The sequence below is a fragment of the Vanellus vanellus genome, assembly GCF_965231255.1.
Source record: "Vanellus vanellus genome assembly, chromosome: 19".
Taxonomy (NCBI): domain Eukaryota; kingdom Metazoa; phylum Chordata; class Aves; order Charadriiformes; family Charadriidae; genus Vanellus; species Vanellus vanellus.
Window position 1 is genome coordinate 3,674,386 of NC_138924.1, and position 16,957 is coordinate 3,691,342.

Consider the following 16,957-nt stretch of genomic DNA (forward strand, 5'->3'; position numbering starts at 1 on the left):
CTCCCTTGAAGGTCTAGGAAAAACAGCACCATTTGTGGTCACAAGACATCTGTTTGTTTAAAGTATTTAGACAGTTAATACTGCAGCCACAGTAAATCAGCTAAGATAATTTAAAATAGAATTTGTCCTATGACACTCAAAGGCTTTCACCCATGCATTTCTTCTCCCGTTTTCCTGATTTTAATCAACACATAGTTAAAATAATTATTTCAAGACTCCCTGGTTCTAATCCTGTACCTATGTCCCCCAGAGCCCTCTCATTTATTTATCGGGCTCTGGAACAACCCTCCAGCTTCTTATTTCACATTCATTCCTGTTTGAATATTGGCTATAACGTGTGACGTGTTCTAATAACAACCCGCTTCTCCCAGGGCCTTGGCTGTACTTATTGTTCACGACTGTCTTTACTAGATGAAAGACGCTGAGCAACCCTTGAAACACCATTAATGCTGTAGACTCTTCCTTGAACTTTTGCCTCTCCTGTCCAGTTGAGCGTGCCCTTTTGCAGGTATGAACCTCTGACCACAGTAATTCATGGGCTTGACTTTGCTGCCCAGAGGTGCAACCGATTTCAACGGGGCCATCGGCAAAATTAAACATAGGCATTGTATTCACTTCATTGGCACCTCAGTCTGGAGCAGCGACTACATCGCCAGCGACAGATTTCAAACGAGTATTCTTAAAACGTGCGCATTTCATGGCTTATTTTCATTTTCTGCATCCCCACCGGGACAAGTTGTAAGTTGGCTTTTTGCTCATTTCCCATGCAAAACCCAAACACAAACAGGGGTCCAGCCTAGAGCCAGGAGTGGCGATCTCCCCCCTCACTCCGGTGTAAAGCCTTGTGTCCCTGTGCCACACCACAAAGATAGTGTCGCAAATAGTCAAAAAAATGAGGATGATGTAAAAAGACACAAAGGCCGCAGAAAACGGACCTCTTTATATTACTGCCGCTTTCATTCTAGCCTTCCCAGGGAGGCTCAGGACCCACATTCAACCAGGCACTTTATTTGCCCAGCCTGGTGCCATCCTGACCGTCGCTAACAGCCCTTCCACTACCAATTCTCAATGTCAACATTTCCATGGGGCTCCCATAAACGCTGCGAAGCCTCCCCGCTGCCTCTGCCGCATTGCTGGCACACACCTCCCACCCAGTCCCATCAGCTCAGCCCCCTAACTGAGGGGGCTCAAACCATGCCCCACGTGCTGAGCATACTCCATGCGCTATCTCAGCACGGACAATGACTCTTCTTCCACCCCGTCCTCCACCTGCCCCTAAAGGACCTTGCTCACTAACACTTGCTGCAGCTCCTTGGAGGACGACAGCTGTATTCTAGAAACACTTTTTCAGGTAAGAACACTGCTTGCTCAGGATGAGAGCCCACCCCTGCTCAACCACAATAGCCCTATTCTGCTGCCACAGCACTCAAGTGCCTTCAAGCCCAGATGTGGCCCACGTGCTTCTCTTGACTCTTATTTCTTCTAATGGTGCCACTGTACTGGCTTTCAAGAGTGGAAAGACACCTTCAGCATGGAGATGCAGTGCAGGAAAAGCACTATCAATGGAAGGTAAAAACATCCAGATACTTTGAGGCATAAAAGCCTCAGAAAACTGCACGAGGCAGCAGCTGAGGGCTGCTCCTAGGAAGGGTTACTAACAGTGATGATAAACAAGCAAAACAATCCAGAAGTCATACATTTGCATGCTGAGAAGGATGTAGGGCCTCCATGGACTGCAGCTTGTTCTCTAAGACAAGCACTTTTTCCTGCAATCTGTGGATCTCCTGTTTGCTCTGGGCTTCTGTTTTCTGTAATGTTTCATAGTCCAACATCTTCTTCTCAGCCAAAGAAATCTGCTCTTTCAAGAAAGCTATCGCTTGTGTCTGATCTTTATATTCACCATGAAGTTTCTCCAGTTCATGTACCCTCAGCTCAGCATCCCGACACTTGTCCTTCACATCCTGGAGCTCAAGAAGGTGCTGATTGCTTTTGGTTTCCAGTTGCATTTTCCAGTTGCTGTTGCTTTTTTCCACTTCATCCACAGCCTCCTGCAACTTCAGTTTCAGACTCTCTTTCTCCTTTATATGAACGGCTGTCTCAATGTCATGCTTTGCTTTCAGGTTCTCCAACTCAAGCTGGTGCTCCATCTTTATACTCTCCACCACTGCCTTCAGTTCCACAATCTCCTTGTGCTGGGTGTCAGGGCCTGTGTTCAATGTGGCTTTCAGGTCCTCCAGAGACTTCTGGTGGTCAGATGCTAACGTGTCCAACTTGGACTTCCAGTTGTCCATGAGCCCCATGTTCTCATTAGTGGCTTGCTGAACTTTATGCTTTAGGTCAACGATTTCCTGCGAGTACTTCTCATTGACAGATTTCAGCTTCTCCATCTCCTGCTGGTACTTCTTTAATGTCTTCTCGTACTTCTCCTTTAGCTGGCTGCTCTCCTTCTGATGCTCCTTGTTGGCGGACAGCAGTTGATCTCGTAGACGAAGAGCCTCTGACTGCAAGCCAAGGTTGTGCTCAGGGGTCTCTGCTTGGTGAGAGCTCCTGAGGCACTGCCGAAGCTCATCCACCTCGCTGCGCCTCAGGCTCAGCTCCTCCTCCAGCTGCAGGATCCTGGACTTCTCTGCTACCGTGGTTAACTGCAACACGACAGAGAAGACAAAGTCAGTCCCCACCTCCCATCGCTGCATCCTGCCTTAAAAGGCAAGTGTGCTCCAAAAGTAAGTGTGCTCCAGTGGAAGTAAATCCAAAGTACATTAGTCAAAGTTCAAATAAACAGGAAAGGAATACCCAGCACCCTCCAATCTGAGCACAGCTTTGCACCAGGGTAACCATCACCGATAACTCTTAACAGTTATGTCTTTGTGCCAATTGCAATTTGTTTTCTTCTAATAGGAACCTCTCGTTTTCCACAGAGAAACACACATCTTTGAAACAACCCTTGAAATTCGCTAGAGAGCAACAGTGGTTTATGAAAAATAATGTCCTGAAAGGGCATTATGTTTCCAGACCAGGCATCTTGCCAGATGATGCACAGAGGAAATGTGACTGCACATGCAGGAATATCACAAGCATTGAAACCAGCATTAAGCATATCACGTTCCCTTTATTGCTCAGCAATCCTCAGCCTACAGACCTCTCCTCTGCATCGTAATTCATTTACCCTGGTGTAAAAAGGAAAAGGGATTTTTTTTTTTTACACGTGAGTAATTGTTAGAGTTTATTAGCAAAGTAAAAATAACGTAGAAGGCTGGAGGATGCAAGACAATAAAGCTGGCCATGGTTAACATTGAGCACAAGGGCTACGGATCAGCGTCTTACGATCTGAACGTAACCTAACAGGGCCGAACTGCCTGCGAGTCACAGGGAGGTCAGGGGGCTGCAGCTATGGATGGAGAAGAGGAGATTTGACCGGGTGAACCATTAGAAAAAGGCAGAAGAAACAGGAAACCAAGCCAAAACACAAGCGATCAATTGCATTTCATTTCAATTGCCATGTTCCCCACTAACCATCAGCCCCGGAGGCTGGGTGGTTTTATTTTAGATGGGCAAGGAGGCGTTCAAACCACTTCGCCCGTTTGGAGAACCTCACGTCTGTGTTTTCTACAGCTCTAACAAATCCACTGGTGAGGAGCAAGCTCGCCGCGGGCAAGTTCGCCGCTTCCCACACCACACCAGCACGAAAAAGCCCTTTCCACATCTGGCTGCTTTTAGGTTTGGGTGCGTTGTTCATCTGGGCAGCCTGTCCTGTCGCAGGCATGGCCAAGGATCAGAGCTGGTCCACCTGCACTCACCAGTATCTTCCATTTCAGACGGCGGCTCCCACAGCTGGAGGGAGGACAGAGGGAATGCTGATTGCAATGTTATTTTCTGTTACGGCCTGGGGGAGCCTCGAGGCAGAATGAAGTGTGCAGCAGGGTGCAGATATTATTCGGGCATGTTAATTGAAAGATGAATGTGAAGAGTTCATGTGTCAAATGGTGGCATGGGGCAGAGAAGCAAACTCAATCCGAGAAACAAGTCCCCACACAAGAAGCAAAGCTCAAAATCATATCATACTACCGATTCCAGGAGAGAGAGAGCAAAGAAAAAAACAAACAAACAAAACAAACCAGGGAAGCCTAAATCCAAGCCAAAACCCAATCAACCCCACAAACCAAATAAAAAAAAAAAGAAACCCAAAGCGAGGCGTCATGAGCATCAACGCAGGGGGCAAGCGCGCCGTTCTGCAGGCAGGGCAAGTGGGGGTCGATTACCCTGGTGTCCTCTAATTCTCTGAGGAGTTTCTCAGCCTGTGCCTTCTCAAACAGCAGGCTCTGCTCGAGCTCCCGTATTCGGGCATGCTCCAACTGCGTCTGAGTCTGGTCACACATAGGGAAAAAAGAACAGCGGAGATGGGAAAAGGGGAAGGGAGAGAGAGAGAAAGAGAGGGAAAGAGAAGGCTGCAACATCATCTTCAGTGTACAAGACAAGGAAAGGCAGTTCACAACAGGAGGAGAATAAAGATCCAAACAAGCAGGAAAAATCCAACCAAACAGAAAGTGGTCACTACGGGATTTTACATGGTACTCGTAGCGGCTAGCCACAAGAAAACAGAATCTGGGATGGGAAATCATCCCTCTGCATTAGAAATCTGCTTCAGTGATTTCCTGCACCAAGACTATACCGAAGACGCTTCCTAAAAAGCAAAGCCCCCGCTGCTGCAGACCACCAGTACAAGACCCTTGCACCACAGAAGAGAATGCAAAGACCTTGCAGTGATTCTCCGCATCTCTCCTCAAGACGTATCACGCCGTAGACTGAAAAGAGTTGGACATTCCCATCCTCTTTTTGCTTCGGAGACAGCTTGAACCCTGTACTATGTGAGGGGGGAAAAAAAAAAAAGCAGGTCGTACTGTACACAGCATGTTGCTAAACCCCAAAATACACTGCACTGAAAGCAAATCAAAGAAATTTAGACACCAAACTGTTACATAAATCAGTGCTTTAGGTTTGAATAGGACTGCTATGAATTTCAAAGTGATTTTTGCACACCATGACTCTAACAGTCTTGTACAGAAAAGAGAACTATTTTTTGCTTTGTTGGTGTGTTTTTTGGTTTTTGGTTTTTTTTTTTTTTTTTTTTTTAAACAGATAAGTAAACTAAGCACAAGAAGTTTATGTAACCTGCCAAATCCAGGAGCGTTGACTCAGGGCATTGCTTTGGTGCCCTTCACTTTTAAAGCAGAAGTACCATATAGCTGCACTGGGTGGCAAACCTCACTGCAAAACGACCACTGCAATATCATGTAAAATTTCCCATAAATAAAAGAGGGGATGTGGGAAAATGCATGCAGACTCTGGCCTTCACATTTATTTTTTTTTTAGCTTACAAAACCAACATTTTCCTTTGAATTAAACCAGACCTACCAAAAAACAAACAAACTTTATCAGAACTTTTTTTTTTTACCCCTGTTTTCTGCCCTTCATTTGCCATATAATTATTCACTTCCTCCTCTTTCTATTGGAACCAGTTTTAGGGATTTTCTGCCCTTTCCTACAATAAGGCAGGTTTTGGTTAGTTGGGTGCGAACGATGGTAACTGAAGTCTGCAAAAATCCATGTTTTCTCTTATAGCTTGAAAGGTATTAAGTACATAGTCATAGATTGTCAAGATCTCAACTGCCAGATATATCCAGACTACTCCATATTTTATGTGGTTTATATTTGACCCCGGAAGGAGGCAAAAAAGATGTGGTCTCAAAACCCCAAATAATATCACTGAAGTGCAAAAGTTGGCTGAAAGCATCCTAATAAGAAAAATAAAGAAATTTCATTTTGTACTGAGTGGCTTCTCTCGCTCTCTGCAAAGCTCAAGGATGCACATCTCAAGATGGAGCTCCAGCCTCGATTTAACTTACAGAGGTAATTATTCCATTGACACTAAAGAATTTTCCTCAATTTACACTAGCTCAAAATCCTCAAGTCAAACTTCAGCCATACAAACTTTTGAAATTATCTTAACTGGTGGCAGCATGTCAGATATTGGCTACCTGAAGATGCTGACCTAGTACCAAACTAATCTCTGAATGTCCCAAAGAAACTCTCTCAAGACTCCTGAGGTTGGCACTCAAGTTCCCAGCCAAGCTTGCTCAGTATCTACCAATCCTGTTATTTTCCAACTCTGGAAAAACACATGAAATTAGAGGAGAAAGATAATCAGGGAAGAAAGTTAGATTAACTGTTTTACAGTCCTTAAAGATAGCTTCACTGAAGATTTGCATCAAATCCTGTGTTATTTCTTACTTTATGCAACTTGGTTTGCCTAGCCAGTATGACTCAGAGCCTCAAATCCAAAGTTTTCCTGCAATTTGAGGAATTTCAGATCTGAATTTTAGACTTACTTCTTGCTATTAGCCTTAAATTACTCGTCACAAATTACAAACTGACTTTCCACCTGTGTTCGGTCTATGAGGGAGGCTCCAGGAGATGAGCACGAGAGATAAAACTCTTCAAGAAACTATTTCCTATAACAACAGTCTTCCACCATAAAAAGCCTTTCTTAAAAGGTTTTGGTTTCCTGCAATTGCTTTTCACCTTCCAAAGCACTATAGCATCAGCGTTGCCAACCAGGATGAAAAACGGGTTGAATACACAACTACGTTTCAAGGCGAAATCCACAGCTCCTCCTTCTCTGTCAGAGGTCCAAAAACTGGACCCGTATCTCCAGGCTTCAGACACATTGATTTCTTCGACCAAAGAGCTCCTAGGGATGCTGCCTGCCACGCTCACCACCCGAGAGTCCCAGCTTTGTTCAAAACCCACATGATATTATGAGAAATACCACGGGATTTAGGCTAACCTTCAGCAGAAACCCTAGATCCGGGGACCACGGAGGAGATAATTGTTTCTTACCATCATCCTCCTCCAAGTTACTCAGAAGAGGGCCACTGGCATAGGAGGACTACAAGACCAGAGAAGGGAAGACAACTGTCACTGGGTTTTGCTTCTGGTATTTGGATGGTCAGTCGAGCTCTAGCGAGGGATGTGAAGGGCTGTGCTAGCAGGTTGGCTTCATTGTGATTTTACGTGAAGAATATCAGGGACAGTCATTTCCGAGGAAACGTACTGCAACATGAAGGAGGACTTATCCCCCCGATTTCCAATGAGAGATTTTTTTTTTCTTTAAGTGAATTACTTGCTTCTGGAAATCTTACCTGTCTCCACCACACAGCAGGAAGGTGAGAACTAACTCCAGCAGGTCAATCATTCAGTCTGAGCATCCAAATTAGACAGGACAAAATGTAAAAACTGACCACAGCAAAGCCCTCTGACAGTGTCTGTGCTGTCACTGGTGTTGGACCCACAGGGGAACATCCCAGTTCTCTGGATCGCAGGAAACCAATCTGCTCCATGACTCCTTCCTAAGAAGTTATTTGTTCTTCTGTACAGGTGAACATGGAAGCGGGGACAGGACCCTGGGAGCCTGCAAGAAGCTTGGCCACATCCCCATTGCAAAGCAACTCTTTCTCAGCCCAAATGAAAGTTGGATCTATCCTCTATTTGGGACCTGCACTCATAAGAGCACTTATGTCACAGCAACTTATCATCTTGCTAAAACATCGTGGCTTTTTTTTTTTTTTAAATATATCTAAATATACCTGCTAGGCAACCCTGGTCCCATTGCCATTATTCCACTCCAAAGGGAGCGATGGATCACTCACTCTTCTCTCTAAAGCACTGGGGAAACCTATCGTCTAAGCTCAGGAACCAACAGAAACCTGACTTTGCACCCACGCACCAGGCAGAAACTGCGCTTGCTGTCTTTTAGCAACAGTCTGCTACCAGCGCATTGCCGATTTCTACCCTGTCAAAGACATTACTCTGCTTCAACTTCTGGATAAAGAGGAGAGCTTTATGCCAAGAGCGTCAAAGCCATAGCAACACACTCCATCGCCTAGTTTTCCCATTTTCCTGGGCTTTTATTGATATGACCGACAGTGAAGCACAGGAGCAGGTCCCTTGGCATTTCTGGCTGTTACTAACCTCACGCTCTAGCTAAAGACAAGGGAAAGTCCCAATTTAGACACGTAGAGCAGAGCCTTGCTTTCACAGAAGTATTTTCTTTGCCTCCAACCCCCCAAAAAGCCTCCCACTCAAGTGCAAGCCCCCAACACCACTTCCAGTTTGCACAACATTCACTGCAACAGCATCACTCCGAGCGACCGCCCTTCCAAACGAAAGGGTATCCTCGCGTCAAACCCCACGCTTGTGAGCGGAGGACTCCAGACGAGGATACCGCAGGTCAAATAATACACGGCATTTCAGCTGGAATAGAACGGCCTCTGACTGGGAGACCGTGCACGTGCCAAGCTGCTGCTAATAACAGGACACTGCAGGGACGGCGACTGAGCAGTCAAATAATTTCTACAGTGGAAAAACGTATGTTGAAATGCATTCAAGATACAGTCAGATTTTTAACACGGCTTGGCAACTTACGGTGACATTTAAAGCCAGGCTGGCTGCCTGTGATTAATTCTAGGCAGCTCCTGGCATTATTAGTCACTGGCAGCGTACCAAACGACCACCTTCACAGTTTATACCACCGTGTTCGCAGCAGGTCCAAAGCCATCAATATAGATAAAGTATTGTTTAGAGTTGAGTAAAAGGTGGCAGGAATTACTCAAGTGAGGCCCCACATGCGATTTCAGGTTTTGACCCCACATTTTGGTAAAGCTGTTAGGAATTACCTCCAGATCCCCCTTCGTGATGGATTCTTCCTCCACAAGGAACTGCAAGTCCTCCACTTTCCTGGGGAGGGGAAAAGGCACAAATAGCAATCAGTAACGCTCAGATGAGCATCCCATTCCGGAGCAGCCATTGCACATGGGCCTCCCTTGCACAACCAAAGTCTGAGAGATACAGACAACCTTTGTAGACCAGGTTGCTCCAAGCCCCGTCCAACCTGGCCTTGAACACCTCCAGGGACAGGGCAGCCACAGCTTCTCTGGGCAACCTGGGCCAGTGCCTCACCACCCTCAGGATAAAGAATTTCTTCCCGATATCTAATCTAAATCTCCCCTCTTTCAGTGTAAAACCGTTATCCCTTGTCCTATCCCTACACTCCCTGACAAAGAGTCCCTCCCCAAATTGTCTTGTTCCACACAGAGCAAGACAGTTAATAAACAAGCCTTCCACATCGCAAACGCTTGCCTTCGCGCAAGGTACACGCTCACAGACATGCTGCTTCTGCTGCACCACCTCTCAGCAAGCACGATGGCTGTTCACCGACACCAGGATCCCAAAAACATGAAAGCCACAACCAGGTTTCACTGGTTATCTTACTCTGTTATCCTGCAGCTGAGCAGTGGGCAATTCCTCTGCCAAACGCACAGGGGCCATACGAAATATTCCATGGGAATCGGAGCCTCTGCCTTCTTGGCAGAGGGTGGGCAACGCTGAACGTTTCCACAACGTGGAACTGGTGAGCTACCCTGGCAGAAACGCCTTCACCAGAGACCGTATAGGCCAGTTGTGCATAAATGCACCTAAAACCACACGCAGAAATGCGGACGTGCCTAGGACTCTTTTGCAAAGTCTGAAAGGTCCAATAACGATAAAAAAAAACCCAAATTCAATCTTCTGCTAAACTCAGTCCTCTTTACTGCTTTTAAAAACGGGCAATAATGAGGACGTCGAGCTGGCAGCCAGATGTAAGGACTCCAATTCTGTTACAGATAAAAATAGCTGTGAGTGTACATATCTAACTTCATAAACAAGCTTCCTTGTCTAAACCTCCTCTAATTAGAGGAGGCATCTGTTGATATTTAGGAAAGAACTCAGCTGCCTTGGGTTAAAGGGCCTCCTGGAGCTGGGAAAGCGAGCTGCCTACCAGGGGAACGGGGAGACTTGTGCACAAAAGAAGTTTGTCCTCAGGAGGGGCATCACTCGATTGAAATCAACACTGTTTTCAGTTACTTAATACACAGACATGTCTTTCTATTCCCACTGAAGAGTTTAATTATATATATGGAGCAGCTGGACCGCAAGAATGACAAGCAGATCTTCACTCTTATCCAGAGAGGAAATGTATGCATCTTCATATATACACGGATGGGGCCTCTGGGATGCGGGGAGATGACGAATCACACTAAGTAAGGCTGTACGCCAGTTTGATTTCCCTTCCTCAGAAGGAACGTCCTTAAGATCAGCACATCACAAATAGAGGAGAAAGATGTGGTCTTTAATAAAGCCAGGTTGTACATCTGGGATGGCCCACTCTGCAGAGCCCTGTTTATTACCCAGTCCTGTTATTTCATACTGTATCCTTAGCCAAGGACACTTGAAGGCATGGCTTTGTCACCATCCACACCCTTGCCGTGAGTTAGCCCCACCTGCACCGAGTAATTCCATTTTACACAGTGACACGGCTGAGTTTGGTCAGGGGATCAAATATCAGAGTAACTGGTATTACCGGAGCCCTTCGTTCCTTCAGGCAAATAACACTGCTTCTCCCTGCTTTCTGCTGGGAACTGAACTACAGGGAAGATGGCTGAAAACCCTCAATAACTTCACTGCCCAGCAGAAGACAAAGACTATTTGGCCTTCTACTGGCAGTGGCAGATCAACTGTTGGCCACTATTGTATTGTCAGTGCAACATTTCCCACGGGCAAATGCTCTTGGACAGGCAAGCAGCCTGTCAAATATTTATGAGGGGCATCACAGAAGTGCCAGCACTTAGAGTCCTAATCAGCAATGGAAGCTGATGACGGTTTGGTTTTTTCGTTGTTTATTATTTTTCTTCTAAAGTGCTACACGTATTTGGCAGGAAAGTATGTCCAATCATGAAACTCCTTTTGGCAACAAGCCAGAGCTGCCCCTATCCCAAGTGAGAGCTGCCCTGGCTGGGTGTTCATCTTCTGCCTCCCAACTGCATTGCAACAGCAGGGTACGTTCAGCTGCGCATATTCAAAAAAAACTTGGGACTGCTCACGTCACAAAAATTAGCTCACTGCAACCCCACCAAATGCTATAGCCTCGAGCCTCCTCTAAGAGCCATAAGACATAGCAACATATTTGAAGTACTGGAAGACATCCAAAGATGACTTTCCCAGTCACTTTCTTCTGCTTAGATCCAACGAATGACGTTCTCAGGTCAGAGCCTCATCTCCCCTGTGACTTCACCTCCTCCACACCCATCCACTCCCGCTTTACCTCTTCTCCTCTTCCAGCTGGTTCAACAGCTCAATCTTCTCCTTCTGCATCCCATCCACCAGGGCTCGTGCTCGCTGGAGGTTTCCTTCTGCCTCCGTGACATACTGCAGTAAAAAAACAAAAAAGAACCCGAGCCACAGAAGTTAGCAATGACTGAAGCACAGAGTTGTTTAAAAAAGGATCAGAACAAGGGAACACAATGTTTTGATGATCTGTTTCAGAGAACGCTATGGTAAGAAGGTAGATTTTCCAAAGAGCCCAGTATGTAGGTATTAAAAAGAAAAAAAACTGCTCAATCGCCGGCAGCTGTAAACTTGATCCATGTCTCAGTGCCTCTCTGACTTGAACCCTTTGGAGATTCCAGCTCTGATTAAGAGTTAAGAACTTGAAGCCTGAACAGTTTTGAAAATCTGGTCTGAGGTTACTAAGTGCAATTCAGCCCTGGTCATGAAGGATGAGAGACATTTCAGACTTGTGTTAATTCACTTCTCACCAGTAATTACTGGAAAATACTATACACGAGGAAGATGCCAGCTTGCAGTTCATTTGGCAATTTTTCCTGCGTTTCCAACAGGCAGGTGTGGCCCATCACACAGATATACAGTGCCACCCCTGCTCCCTTGTAGCTGACTGGGGTTTAGAAACACAAGCAAAGAATTTAGGGCAACAGCAGTCATTGAAGAGCCACATATTAACCAACAGCACAAACACAACTCCTCTCTAAGCATTCAAGTGCATAAAACATCATTTGTACGAATGCTTGAGCAAAAAAAGCTAGTATGATCAGGCTGTTTTCCTTACAGATCTCTTCACCTTATTAATGTGATAAAAACATCCTCTCTGACCTGAAAGCAGTGACATATGAACAGCGTTGATGTTCTCAGCGGTGTCCAATAGCATCAAAAAAACTACTGCAATGCAGTCACAGCCAAGGCCAGATTGGGTGGCTAAGGGGAACAAGTTTGCCCTCCACTTGCATTTCAGCATTCAAATGTATTGATCCACCAGGCACAAACCATCTACTGTCCTTTTTCTGCCACAGCCCTTTTTCTGCTCCTGGCTTGGGGTGGAGAAAGCGCGTGTTCCACTGGCAGGAGTTGGGAAAGAGACCCAGGTTAAACCCACCATGCAGGAAGCTGTCTCCCCGTGACAGACAGATATTCAGAGCGCAGGTTTCACATCAGGAAGCTATACACAGGTAACATTATCATGATCTGAAACTTCCAGAAGATGCCAGGTATTTGCGTGCTAGCAATAAAGCCACATAACCTCCTACCTGCTCGTGCTGGGCCTTCATGATGGCAATCTCTTTCTCCACCTCACAGATGTGGCTGGTGGCTTTGGCAACCTCAGCCCGCTCCAGGTCACGCTCTGCCAGTAGCTGTTCGATGTGCTGCTGCTTCTCTTTCAGCGCCTCCTGGAGAGCTGTGGTGCCAGAGATTTTACGGGCATATCGAGAAGAGGTCTCTGTCAGCTGGAAAAGGAGTTTAAAGAGAGACGGGGTAAAGCTATGTCCTTCCCAGTCTAGAGTAGCTTGAAGTCCCCTGTTAAATCTAGAACACAGCTCACCTACTGATCACAGAACCATAGAATAGTTTGAGTTGGAAGGGACCTTGAAGATCATCGAGTTCCAACCCCCCTGCCATGAGCAGGGACACCTCCCCCCAGCCCAGGTTGCTCCAAGCCCCGTCCAACCTGGCCTTGACCACCTCCAGGGATGGGGCAGCCACAGCTTCTCGGGGCAACCTGCGCCAGGGGCTCACCACTCTCAGGATAAAGAATTTCTTCCTGATATCTAATCTAAATATACCCATATCATTTATTAGGCTGTACAGAGCTGCTGTTCTGGCTCTGGACCCTACAGGTGGGGTTAACAAGTCTGCAAAACATCTGGACACTGCTGGCAAACTCAATAGCTCTGTTATGGTGCAATGAAAGGACCATTTCCCAAAGGACAGGACGTGGGGTGGGAACTGGGTCAGGAAAGACTATCATGTATTGTATGACCTGCCTTCTTAAACGTATGTTATCGATGCACTGCACTGGTGCAGTCCCAAACAGTGAGCTCAGCTGGGAGGACTGGTCTCAGCTGGGGACTGGTATGGGTTAGTTGGATTCACTCCCAGTGATGGATACTGCACTCTCGGCCCCTGCCAAGACGACTGCAGGTGCTATGCAGCACACACTACGGCAGAGTCAGAGCTTTGAATAATATTGCTGCCTGCTCGGGTGTCCGCCTGCTTGAATACCTTCCAAAATACGTGGCATGTGATCCAGGACAGTGTCACCCCTCCACAGTAAGACGCAGTCATTGCAGCAGCCACAACCACGCAGGACAAGAAACAATGGCATTTTTCTGCAGGGGTCCTGTATAAAACCTGCTCTTGACATCGGAGCTGAGATTTGTCCCAATGCAAATAGAGTTCAGGCTTTTTAATGGTCACAACTGCTCAGTTGTCACAACTCTTGTGTCCACGGAGGGAGTCCTGTTTATAAGGTGGGTAACAGTATCCCATACCCCACTCCCCTCATCTCATTGACAGTGAAGGAGCAGCTGCCTCAGTGCAGCTGCTGAAACAAAACCCCAACCCTCCCACTTAGTAGAGCCGGGTCACGGCAGAAGCGGACCACGACTGCACAGTCTGTTCAAAAAAGCCACTTACCAGCCCGCTGCGGCTGGGCCTGCCCCCAACAGACGATGCCACCGAGCTGACGGAGCTGATGGAGGAGCTGCTGGGGCTGTGGGTTAAGGCAGACACTCCCATGGCCATTCGTTTGCTCTTCTTTGCCTTGGCAGGGCTGGTTGACGGGAACCCAATCCGGATCACCTTGTGGATGGGAGCGAAGAGGCCAAACTTGGGAGGGCACTGAAAATACCTGTAATACAGGAGATGCACCGAGTCAGAAGCAGTAGAGCATCCATCTCGCCCAAGCGTCACAGAAGGGCCTTGCTAAGCAATGGGCAACCCCGTTCCTCAGCTCATCTCTTGGCGCTTTGCTGTGACATCGTTTCCTGCGTGCGAGCGGTTGGATTACTCTCCTCTCCTGCCACGTACAAGTAGTGGTAATCTCCATGTTTTCAGTTGTGGTGCTTAAGCGGGGAAACCCGAGATAACTGCCACGCGCTAGTTGCTGCGCACTTTGATGAGGTGCCAGGAAAGACCCACCTGGCAGCGCGGATAGCGCGAAGATCCCGGTACACAAACAGGGGGAGAGCACACGCGCTCCTTCCTTACCGCGACAAACCCACCTTCCCAAAACCTGCGTGTGCTCCCTACCCTGCTTTGCAAGAAAGTCACAAAGCAAAGCGCGTTGAGTAAAAAGATCTGAATCACACAGCTCTGTACAAACGTTCCTCTCAAAACAGAAGGGCAGAATGGCAGCTCCTAACTTTGAAGCTAAAAATACCATTACAGCAAACTCCAGCGTGTGCCATCTCCTCTGGGTGGCAGAGAAAGAGAAACCGGTTCCCAAGCAAACAAGCTTAGGAAGCAGCAAGCATAAAAAAGGGTAGATCAGATAATTACGGTGCAAGCTCTTTCCGCAATTGCAGTGAGTCTGATGGTTATGCCTCTCTGGAGCCCTCTTACAGAATACAAATGAGCCAAAACCCACAGAGTCAAACCTTGGAAACCCCTTCAGTACTTGGGCCGACCGGCTCAAGCCAGGGTTTATCTGTTGCTGGCCAGATGCACTGCGGCAAGTAAAACCAGATCACCTCCAGGCATCGCATCGCCTTGTTTCAAGGGAGTAGTCAATGCAGAAAACTGTCTCCATTACGAGTTCTTTCTCACAGGCTTCATAGTAAGGCTAGGACTAAATACGGGGCCCTATCCTAGTCTGTCTTATGTTAACATAAAAAACAGGTCCTAATGAATAAATGACACAAATCCAGCTTTGCTAGCACAAGTCTTCTGCCAGATGTGAGCAGCTGCTTTCCCAATTCCCTTTTATTTTTAAGTGCTGGCAGCCACACGGCTGTGTCACAGGCACATCTCTGTGCTCGGGAGGCCGGAGAACAGCCCCATCTCCAGCCAGATGAGAAAGTGATTCGTTTTCGACCATCTGCTCAAGCCTATTTTTTTTTCTACAACAATCTTAAAATAACAAACCAAAACCCTCTACCATCCAAAAATCACTTAGCCCTCTCTGCCTGCTGTTACCACAGGCTCTTGGCCTCGGAAGACCAGCCATACCGCAGGCTGACCTTGCTACGGAACAGAGACCCAAGGAAGAAAATCAATCTGACCTCTTGCAAACCAGCCAAAACCCGGCTCAGCATCATATTCTCCAACTGAAGTAGGCAAAGCCCCTTCCGCGGCTCTAAGCATAGACTGGTACTTGTGGCAGTACAACAATGCCAAAGTCCCTCAAAAGCCCCCCGACACCTCTTAGCTGTGTTTGCTCATTTTCTTTCATTCTGGACTAGAAGTGGTTGCAACTAACTTTTATAGTTCAGAAGCAGGAATTGAGTCCAGAACACTTGGCAGCAAAGGAAAAAAAAAAAAAATAAAAAAAGAAAATCTGCTTGAAATCCAAGAGCTGCTCTCACTGAGTGCTAAGGAGCTCTATACCCATGTCACAGAAAAGAAACGGGGAGGAAAAGTGGCATTGTGATGGCAATGCAAACTGCAGGTGGGAAACAGCACAGGAAATTTTGAAATAGATTAAAAAAAGTAAAAAATATCTTCAGTGTCCAAGGCCTGTAGCTGACGTGTTTCAGACTATGCAAAAGCAAAGGCAGTTTAGTGGGCAAAGACTCCCATAGGAACAGAGGCAGAGAAGGAATAACAGTAAATAAACGAGTAAAGGTTAATATATCAGAGATGAGTAAGCGGAACTTGCTCGGCTTGATGGATAAGAAACCAGAAAAACCACACCAGCATCTCTCTAGTTTCCTATGCAGACAGGAAAGCAGATGCAGCAAACCCCACGGTGTCTCAGCAGCACCCATCTGACGTATGGAGAGGGGCTCACCACCGTGAAATCCTTCTCCTCTCCATCACTGCTACCGAACCACAGCCTGCAGGCAGCCTCCGTCAGAGACCCATAAGCTGCTCCGGAAATCCTGGCCCTTCATCCTTCCCTTGATGCACATGAAGACCTGGATGTCCCTCCTGAACCTGCAGGAAAATCAGCGACCCTCCTCAAGTTTCAGGCGATTTACATTTGACTCAACTGGAGAACCCACAGCAGCAAAGATGGTGACAGAGTCCTTTGCTCACTCATTTGCCCACGTTTGCTCCCCTACTTCCACCAGCCCCCACTGTCTCGAGTTGCTTCTTTGGACCCGACTCCTGCTGTACCAGACAGCTCCTGCAGCAGCGAGCGCTGGCCTCAGGCAGCCAGGCAAAGGATGCTCACTAGATGGCAACCACCACCAAAGCACAGAGACTCTGAAGTCCTGGGCGGTCTCTGGCCAGGCTGATAACAAGGCCAAGTGCAGGGTCCTACACGTGGGTCAGGGCAATCCCAAGCACAAATCCAGGCTGGGCAGAGAACAGGTGGAGAGCAGCAGGACTTGGGGGTGTTGCTTGGTTAGAAGCTCAACATGAGTCAGCAACGTGCACTCACAGCCCAGAAAGCCAACCACATCCTGGGCTGCATCCCCAGCAGCGTGGCCAGCAAGGCAAGGGAGGGGATTCTGCCCCTCTACTCTGCTCTGGTGAGACCCCACCCGGAGTACTGCCTCCAGCTCTGGAGCCCCCAAACACAAGAAGGACATGGACCTGTTGGACCAAGTCCAGAGGAGGCCACAAA

At 47.2% G+C, this 16,957-nt stretch overlaps 1 protein-coding gene across 1 annotated transcript in view; it reads right to left on the reverse strand.

Annotated features, from left to right (window-relative positions):
• The window catches only part of CLIP2 (CAP-Gly domain containing linker protein 2), a gene marked incomplete at its 5' end in the record, with an annotated part of 63,084 nt that overhangs the window by 9,710 nt on the left and 36,417 nt on the right, over positions 1–16,957 (reverse strand). The window contains 6 exons of the mRNA XM_082493170.1: positions 1,698–2,642; positions 4,260–4,364; positions 8,733–8,793; positions 11,198–11,301; positions 12,474–12,671; positions 13,861–14,074. Coding sequence (XP_082349296.1) covers positions 1,698–2,642; positions 4,260–4,364; positions 8,733–8,793; positions 11,198–11,301; positions 12,474–12,671; positions 13,861–14,074 — 1,627 coding nt within the window. The remainder of the gene's footprint in view (positions 1–1,697; positions 2,643–4,259; positions 4,365–8,732; positions 8,794–11,197; positions 11,302–12,473; positions 12,672–13,860; positions 14,075–16,957) is intronic.